Source organism: Leptinotarsa decemlineata, unplaced genomic scaffold (genome assembly GCF_025532065.1).
Source record: "Leptinotarsa decemlineata unplaced genomic scaffold, Ldec_3_MD MMD2_tig00026347_RagTag_RagTag, whole genome shotgun sequence".
NCBI classification, from domain to species: Eukaryota; Metazoa; Arthropoda; class Insecta; order Coleoptera; family Chrysomelidae; genus Leptinotarsa; species Leptinotarsa decemlineata.
In genome coordinates, this window is record NW_027412698.1 from 3844947 (window position 1) to 3854999 (window position 10053).

The window sequence follows — 10053 nt, forward strand, 5'->3', positions numbered from 1 at the left end:
ATGGATGTTGAACTTTGAACTGTACAACGAAGTTAACGATGTCCAACGAAGAGTCTGGAAATTTGCTTGTGAATGTAATGCTCAAAATATCAGGTAGAAAGTTGTTATTCTTAATGAGGTCTAGCCACGCCCCTACCTACCTGACATATATATAAATTCAGATATCCCATAGTACAATCATAATCAATCAGTTCTTCATTCAGTTGATACCTCAATCGAGAACAATGGATATCGATAAAGTGAGACACGAACCTTTTCCAAAGTTTCTAGAAGAGATAGTGAATTGCGCAACTCAATCTCAACGGCAAATGATGTCCCCAGGCGAACCGATACATGAAATCGAATATCGAGAGATTCGAAGAGTATTCTTGATTGTGCTTACTTCACATTTTGAAAAGGAGACAGATCAGCGGAGTGTGCGAGCAACCACGAAAATTCTGGGGAAGTGTATTCAAGAAGTCGTATCCAATAGTAACAAATGGCGCACATTGTTGAATACTACCAGAAATGCTGACTATAAAATGGAGTATGAGGGTGCGAAGGCGGCTGTTGGAAAATTGCTGAAGGTTTACTCCAAAATGAGAATAGCTATGATGTAATTGTTCATGTCGTTGTATATAATGTATATAATATATTTTAATGCTTTTTCTCGATTGTGGTTTTTCTTTCTGTAAAGTAGCAACATTTCAAAATTTTCATGAAAAATGCATGTTCTCAGGCAAACAAGTCCAATTGAATACCGCGAATTATGAAAAGCTGCAATACATGTTATTCCTCGCATCTGAAGTTGAAAAAAGTCCAAACTAATTTGTTGGTCTAGTGCAAATTTTTGAAAGAATATTTTTGTGAAATCATTTGAGAAAATTTCAAACGGTGAACGCTGATGGATATTACCCGAGGCATATTTTTCATAGCACAATATGTGATTTGAGGAAATTCATGAGGACAATATTGATGTTGAACTTTGAACTGTACAACGAAGTTAACGATGTCCAACGAAGAGTCTGGAAATTTGCTTGTGAATGTAACGCTCCCCCAAAACGAACTATAGCAGATAAAGCCAGTTATATTGTTGTGAATGATGATCTCAGCAATATAGCTATAACTCGATTGATTATATCAAGATTATGAATACAAAATACTTTGTCAGTTTCATTTCCTCCAAGTATTCATCTCTCCTCCACATATTGGCAGGCAATTATTCGGTAATGAAGTGAAACAATCAAAATATCAGGTAGAAAGTTGTTATTCTTAATGAGGTCTAGCCACGCCCCTACCTACCTGACATATATATAAATTCAGATATCCCACAGTACAATCATAATCAATCAGTTCTTCATTCAGTTGATACCTCAATCGAGAACAATGGATATCGATAAAGTGAGACACGAACCTTTTCCAAAGTTTCTAGAAGAGATAGTGAATTGCGCAACTCAATCTCAACGGCAAATGATGTCCCCAGGCGAACCGAGACATGAAATCGAATATCGAGAGATTCGAAGAGTATTCTTGATTGTGCTTACTTCACATTTTGAAAAGGAGACAGATCAGCGGAGTGTGCGAGCAACCACGAAAATTCTTGGGAAGTGTATTCAAGAAGTCGTATCCAATAGTAACAAATGGCGCACACTGTTGAATACTACCAGAAATGCTGACTATAAAATGGAGTATGAGGGTGCGAAGGCGGCTGTTGGAAAATTGCTGAAGGTTTACTCCAAAATGAGAATAGCTATGATGTAATTGTTCATGTCGTTGTATATAATGTATATAATATATTTTAATGCTTTTTCTCGATTGTGGTTTTTCTTTCTGTAAAGTAGCAACATTTCAAAATTTTCATGAAAAATGCATGTTCTCAGGCAAACAAGTCCAATTGAATACCGCGAATTATGAAAAGCTGCAATACATGTTATTCCTCGCATCTGAAGTTGAAAAAAGTCCAAACTAATTTGTTGGTCTAGTGCAAATTTTTGAAAGAATATTTTTGTGAAATCATTTGAGAAAATTTCAAACGGTGAACGCTGATGGATATTACCCGAGGCATATTTTTCATAGCACAATATGTGATTTGAGGAAATTCATGAGGACAATATTGATGTTGAACTTTGAACTGTACAACGAAGTTAACGATGTCCAACGAAGAGTCTGGAAATTTGCTTGTGAATGTAACGCTCCCCCAAAACGAACTATAGCAGATAAAGCCAGTTATATTGTTGTGAATGGTGATCTCAGCAATATAGCTATAACTCGATTGATTATATCAAGATTATGAATACAAAATACTTTGTCAGTTTCATTTCCTCCAAGTATTCATCTCTCCTCCACATATTGGCAGGCAATTATTCGGTAATGAAGTGAAACAATCAAAATATCAGGTAGAAAGTTGTTATTCTTAATGAGGTCTAGCCACGCCCCTACCTACCTGACATATATATAAATTCAGATATCCCATAGTACAATCATAATCAATCAGTTCTTCATTCAGTTGATACCTCAATCGAGAACAATGGATATCGATAAAGTGAGACACGAACCTTTTCCAAAGTTTCTAGAAGAGATAGTGAATTGCGCAACTCAATCTCAACGGCAAATGATGTCCCCAGGCGAACCGAGACATGAAATCGAATATCGAGAGATTCGAAGAGTATTCTTGATTGTGCTTACTTCACATTTTGAAAAGGAGACAGATCAGCGGAGTGTGCGAGCAACCACGAAAATTCTAGGGAAGTGTATTCAAGAAGTCGTATCCAATAGTAACAAATGGCGCACACTGTTGAATACTACCAGAAATGCTGACTATAAAATGGAGCATGAGGGTGCGAAGGCGGCTGTTGGAAAATTGCTGAAAGTTTACTCCAAAATGAGAATAGCTATGATGTAATTGTTCATGTCGTTGTATATAATGTATATAATATATTTTAATGCTTTTTCTCGGTTGTGGTTTTTCTTTCTGTAAAGTAGCAACATTTCAAAATTTTCATGAAAAATGCATGTTCTCAGGCAAACAAGTCCATTCAATTGAATACCGCGAATTATGAAAAGCTGCAATACATGTTATTCCTCGCATCTGAAGTTGAAAAAAGTCCAAACTAATTTGTTGGTCTAGTGCAAATTTTTGAAAGAATGTTTTTGTGAAATCATTTGAGAAAATTTCAAACGGTGAACGCTGATGGATATTACCCGAGGCATATTTTTTATAGCACAATATGTGATTTGAGGAAATTCATGAGGACAATATTGATGTTGAACTTTGAACTGTACAACGAAGTTAACGATGTCCAACGAAGAGTCTGGAAATTTGCTTGTGCTATATAGCTATAAATCGATTGATTATATCAAGATTATGAATACAAAATACTTTGTCAGTTTCATTTCCTCCAAGTATTCATCTCTTCTCCACATATTGGCAGGCAATTATTCGGTAATGAAGTGTGTCTAGCGCCGAAAACTGTAGCAGGTAGAAAAACTTGAGGACTTCAATCGACCAAACAAGAATTCGGCCTGAACGGGACCGAAGCGAAACAATTCATAGCTGGATGATTGGAATCGTTGGCAGACAAAGCATCTCAGCCGGCAAACCACGCCGCAAAATACATGTGATGTGAGTCCTTCCGATTTCCATAATTTCATTTAGTGTTTATCCTTATTTCTCAATCTCTGTGCGACTGTTGGAAGGGTTCATAAGTAAACATGGATCAAGAAACTCTAAACCGTAAACGTGGGTTTATAAAAGGACGTCAAAGCTTATTTAAAAATTATTTAATAGCATTGAAACAAAAAATTGAGAGTGAAAGTATCGAGATACTTGATGGAAAGGCAATTTTAGGTTTACAGAGTAGAATGGAAAGGAATATTGATTTGATTAACGAATTTAACAAATATCAAAGTGAGCTTGAAACATTAACAGATAATGTAGAACAGATACTAATAGAACAGGAAGAATTTGAAAATGAATACCATGAATTGAATTCAGAAGCCAAACTCATTATAGATACATATTATTTAGCGTTTCAAGCACAGGAAACAACAAGTTCTTCCAACAAAAATATCAGTTCAATACAGGGGATAAAATTACCTCAAATCGAATTACCAAAATTTGTGGGAAATTATGAAAATTGGCTAGAATTTAGAGGCACGTTCGAATCATTACAAACAAAAGTTTCATTATTTACGGCCAGCTTTGATGTCAGGGGCGGCTCAGGTAATTCGGAGTATTGAGTTCGCTGCTGATAGTTATGATGTAGCCTGGGAAACTTTATGTAATCGGTACGATAACCGTAGCATTTTGGTTCACAATCACGTAAAATCTATTTTTGAAATGCCTATTCTAGTTAACGAATCAGCTTTTGAATTGCGAAAAATGCTAGACACAATATCAAAACATTTAAGATCTTTGCAAGCGTTGAAGCAGCCTACAGAACATTGGGACACTCTACTTATTTATTTATCAGCTCAAAAATCAGATAAAAAGACTGCTCGAGAATATGAAGAGTGGAAAAATAGTCTGGAGGCAGAAACGGCACAAATTACTGTGGGACAAAATGCAGCGGCTGGAGTAGCGGGTGAAAATAGTACGGGAGTAAACGCATGTAATAGTACAGGAATTTTGAGTGCAAGGCACATTTTACCAACTCTGGATGATTTCAAACGTTTCCTCAAACTAAGAGCGGATCTTTTGGAAACCTTGGAACTAAATAAGTTGCCGAAATCTGGGAATAATGAAAATATTAAAACTAAACATAATGCCAAACGCGTGTTTTTAACAACTACTGCTTACTGCTTACTTTGCAAGGGTAACCATTTCGTTCAAAACTGTCCGGATATCTTAAAAGTATCTGTAAATCAACGAATTGATAAAGTGAAGCAACTTAAACTTTGTTTTAACTGTCTAAGAAGAAATCACTCAACTAATAATTGTCGTGCAAGTACGTGCAGAAAATGTAATGCCAAACATCACACCCTTTTACACTTTGACAGACCACGGTTTGGGAAAGCAGAGGCACCATTAGGATATCAGTCATTAGGTGAACCGTGTTCTGTAGCTCAGCCTTCAAATGCAGTTTAAACATCGCTAAATGATAGCAACGTGTTATTACAAACCACTTTAGTCGAGGTAGTGACGCCATCCGGGTCATCACATATCTGTCGAGCGTTGCTAGATGGAGGTAGTCAAAGTAATTTGATAACAGACGGATGTTGTAATAGGCTAGGGTTGAATAAGGTAGAAATACAGTCGGCGATATCGGGAATTGGGCAGAATATTTCATATCTTAAATACCAATGTAAAATGAAAATAAATTCTCTTTATAATGGATTTAACACCGATGTAACGTGCTTGGTTATTCCTCGAATAAGCGGAAAATATCCCTCTTATCATATCAACATATCACCATGGAATATATCAAATCATATTCGACTGGCAGATCCAACTTTCTGCGAACCTGGCAATATATACATACTCATTGGAGGGGGTCTTTATCTTAATCTGTTGTGTGTAGGTCAAATTCCGTTAAGACCCAACTTACCATCCCTTCAGAAAACTCAGTTTGGCTTGCAAACGCCAATTAAACATTGTTATTTCTCTGCTAATTTGGATATTCAATCCCAACTTGCCAAATTTTGGGAGATTGAAGAACCACCTAGAACCGCTCCAATCCTCTCCAGTGAAGAGCAAGAGTGTGAAGATATCTTTACAAACACAACTAAACGAGACAAGAACGGCAGATTTATCGTTCAAATTCCTTTAATGGAATCTCCCACCCTTTTAGGAGACTCTAAAAAAGGGCCATGAATAGGTTCAGGTCCTCAGAAAATAAACTATTGAAAAATTTCAATTTGAAGAAAGCATATGTTGAATTCTTGGAACAATACCACGCATTAGGACATATGGTTCCTATAAATGAAGCCGAAAAAATGTCTGCTTCATGCTATTATTTTCCTCATCATGGCGTTTTTAATGAAACCAGTCAAACGACTAAATTACGAGTAGTCTTTGACGGATCAGCAAAGTCTGATACAAAAATATCCCTGAACGATATTCAGTACATTGGTCCCAATGCACAGACTGATTTGGTATCACTAGTATTGAGATTTCGCCAATATAAAATAGTGATTAGCGCGGACGTGACTAAAATGTACCGTCAAATATTGATCGATGAAACCCAAAGATCCTTACAAAGAATACTTTGGAGATCAGACCCAACACAAGAATTTCAAACCTATGAATTACAGACTGTGACGTATGGTACAGATTCGGCACCTTTTCTAGCAGTACGGTGTTTAAAACAACTTGGTTTGGAGAATCTTGAAACTCATCCAGAGGCGGCTCGTGTTATTTTAAATGACTTTTATATGGATGACTTACTGACAGGTACTCATACAATAAGCGAAGCTGTGAAACTCTCCACAGAGATCTCATCCATCTTAAAATCTGCGGGATTTGAACTCCAGAAATGGGCTTCAGATAACAGTAAAATTATTGATATTATTGGAAAGGGTAACACGAAGGTTAGCTCGAATTTTCGAAAAATTATGAAGTATTGGTGGATGAAAAAATTATCTTGGGATGAATCCTTACCAGTTGAATTAGATTCAAAATGGAAAACTTTTAGATCGCAGCTTTCAACACTTAATGAACTCAAAATCCCAAGAGGTGTAATCATTACTGATCACATTAAGACTGAAATTCATGGTTTCGCAGACGGCTCCTCGGAAGCTTATGGCGCTTGTGCTTACCTTCGCACTATCGACACTGCCGGAAATATTCAAGTCAGCCTAATATTCTCAAAGGGTAAAGTTGCTTCTATGAAAATTGAATCTATTCCAAGATTAGAACTATAGCCGCATTTTCACGTGTCAAGTAGCTAAAGCGAGTTACTAAAGCAAGTAACTAAATTTAGTAACTTGTATGGTGTAAACAACTTGATTTAGTACTTGCGCAAGTACATAATTTAGTAAACTGTTTAGTCAAGTGAATAGAAAAAGTTCTATTTACTTGAGCAAGTTGCCTCTCCCACCTTCGCTTTCTAGCAACTACCAAGCCGACTAAACAAGTGTAGACAGCTCAGTTTAGGCAAGTTCATAGTACAGACTGCAAGGTTGGTTGTGTTTTAATTTGGTGGCGTGTTTTGAAAATGTCTCGTTGGAGTGAAGCGACTACAATAAAGTTTGTAGAAGAGTATCGGGAAAGGCGATGTCTATGGGATACAAAGGCTGTGATTTATAAAAATAAACAAGCTCGGGACGCGGCGTATAAGGAAATTGAGGAGATCATGGGAATAGAAGGATTCGGAGTGCCTGAAATCAAGAACAAAATACGGGCGTTGAGGTCAACTTATTCTCAAGAAAAAAAGAAAATAAGGGACTCGATGAAGTCTGGAGCAGGAGCGGAGGATATTTATGTCCCCAGTGTGAAATGGTTCAAGGAAATGGACGCATTTTTACGTAATATAGAGGATAATAAGAGGCCCACGCAGGATAATTTCAATGTAGGTATATTATAGTAGTGTTCATATGATAGGTAATTAATCCGTATACGTGTTTTCCCGTCCCGAAAGTATCAACTTGTAATAAATTAAAGCAATACATCTCTCCAGCTATGTAACCAAATACGGAATAAGTATGTACATATTATAATATTAATATTAAAGTAGGTATAGTCAAAATATCATCCGTTGCTGCCATGGCACCGCACCTTCGCCCACAAAGTACTGGCAGAGTCGATCTCGCAGTTCTCTTGCACGTCGTGACGAATTATTACTCCCCAAAGGTCTTATTGACGGCAAGGGTATATTACTGTCATTTCTCCAAGAACCTGGTCTAATCTGACCGCGTTCTCTATCTTCTTCATCTAACGATCCATTTGGTGTGTAAGTGTTCTGAGAAGTGATTCGCAAATAATTGTGTAGTGCGCAACTGGCCTTGATAATTTTGTCCACAGTTTCTGGTAAGCATGCCATAGGCTTTTCAAAAATGCGAAATCGGCTAAGCAGAATTCCGAACGCATTCTCTACTATCCGTCTTGCCCGTGAAAGGCGGTAATTGAAAATTTTCTGATTGGAAAATCAAAAGTAACACTGTCGGAAGACAGTGTTACTTTTGAATAGGGTTTCATCAGATATGTTTTCAATGAAAATGCATCGTCACCTACGATGAAACCACCATCTGGTAATAAACCATTCTCTAGGGCTTCAAATAAAGATGATTGTTGGAAAACCCCACCATCGGATTGTCTTCCAGAACATCCAACATTAATATAGGAAAAACAATAGTTGTCATCTACCAGAGCTAACAGAATAATGCTGTGAGTACCCTTATAATTGAAGAATTCACTACCACAATTTGCCGGCGCATGAATCGTCACATGTTTCCCATCAATCGCACCGTAACATTTGGGGAAGTTCCACTTCAAACGAAACCCCTTTTCAATAACGTTCCATTCTTCTTGGGACTCCGGTACCTAAAATACATAATACGGTATATCTATTTGTTCTATTTCAGATGCAACGCGAAGAAGCAGTTGACGAACAACAACAACAAGATGAAGAGGCAATAATGACTGCCAGACAGGAAAAGTCTCAGTAACCACCACAGGAAAAGTCTCAGGAACCACCACAGGAAAAGTCTCAGGAACCACCACAGAAAAAAATCAGAGCTACGGCAAAATTGAGACAGGTTACTGCAGTAGTTAACGACCTAAAAAAAATAACCGAAACTATCACACATGAACCTGCCAATGAACATGAATACATAGCTTTTGGTCGCAGTGTTGCTGCACAATTAATGACGTTAACTGCTTTTTCTGCAATAAAAGCACAGGAACGTATTCAGTCTGTTCTTACCAGTTTTAAACTCCAAGACCTCCAGAGTATTCGGTACGACACAGACACACATACCAGCAGTGCTAACGCCCCATCTGCCATCTCTACACCAATGCAGTCCCCTACATATTCCGACATGCCTTCTTCGTATAGCGATGGCTTCAGCACTATAATCCATGCAGAAGCAAATCTTACCTATGACGACGATATTAGAAGATCACAGATGATAGCACATGCTTTTTCCAATATTTAACATGTTTTGTTCATCAACAACTTGTTCGCAATAAAAATATTCAAAAAATACATACCTTTATATATTTTCTCAGACTTTCAAAAATAGCATCACACACCTCGGGTATGAATTTGGAGATTGCAGGTGTTGACACACGAAATAACCTCTGCAACGTTCTATAACTATTCCCTGTGGCTAAATAGGACAATGTGATTTCCAATTTTATTCTAGCTGGAACAGCCGATCTCATTACAGTGTCGTATTTCGTAATTTGATGCGCAATTTGAGCCAGCAATATTTCAAACTGTTCTTGAGATATCCTCAGACAATTTCTATATTCTGGTGCGTCTTCAGCTGCTAATTCTCTTAATAACGTAGATGAAGCACCATATCTTTCTCTTCTACTCAGCCATTTACGTACCCAGCAACGCTTCTTTTTGTTTTTGTTCATTTCTTCTGCAAGTATTTCGGATACTTCGCCACATAACGTCAATATACAATTTCGCACTGCTGCACGCGTCACTTTTCCTGCCATGTTTAATCTGTACTAAACAACTAAACAACAAAGCAGGTACCTACACATGTGAACGCTCACTAAAACGAACGGACTAAATTTTAGTTACTTGCTTTAGTAACTCGCTTTAGCTACTTGACACGTGAAAATGCGGCTTATGCGCAGCACACATCATCGACAAGTTGAAATCTGCCTCGAGTCTAGAGGTAGATGAATATTACCTTTAGAGTGATTCTACGATTTGTTTGTCGTGGATACAAACTTCTCCCAACTTACTGCAAACATTTGTTGGGAATCGTGTATCTAAAATTCAAAAACTGACCGATCTGGGAAGCTGGCGTCACGTCAGATCAGGTGATAACCCTGCAGACCTTTTATCGAGAAGGGTTAGTCCTAAGGACCTAAGTCAAGCTAGTCTCTGGTGGTCCGGACCTACCTGGTTGTCACAACCTGAAGGATCTTGGCCAGAGTCACACTACCATATACAA

General features: G+C 37.6%; 1 protein-coding gene across 2 annotated transcripts; it reads left to right on the top strand.

Annotated features, from left to right (window-relative positions):
- The first annotated feature begins 4183 nt into the window (after positions 1 to 4183).
- On the top strand, positions 4184 to 9564 carry LOC141486137 (uncharacterized). Of its 2 annotated transcripts, none has more exons than XR_012467664.1 (2): positions 4184 to 7487; positions 8500 to 9564. XR_012467664.1 is itself a non-coding variant. In XM_074183859.1 (2 exons), the coding sequence occupies exons 1-2, from the start codon at positions 7134 to 7136 to the stop codon at positions 8581 to 8583; spliced, it is 438 nt and encodes a 145-aa protein (XP_074039960.1). In that variant the 3' UTR covers positions 8584 to 9564. The 2 variants fall into 2 exon arrangements, 1 of the variants encoding a protein (XP_074039960.1); XM_074183859.1 differs by having other exon boundaries at positions 7134 to 7487.
- Positions 9565 to 10053: the final 489 nt, after the last annotated feature.

Coding starts and splice junctions, on each gene's coding strand:
- LOC141486137 (XM_074183859.1), top strand. CDS start 7,134: ATGTCTCGTTGGAGTGAAGCGACTACAATAAAGTTTGTAGAAGAGTAT. Junction 7,488..8,499: donor CCACGCAGGATAATTTCAAT/GTAGGTATATTA, acceptor GTTCTATTTCAG/ATGCAACGCGAAGAAGCAGT.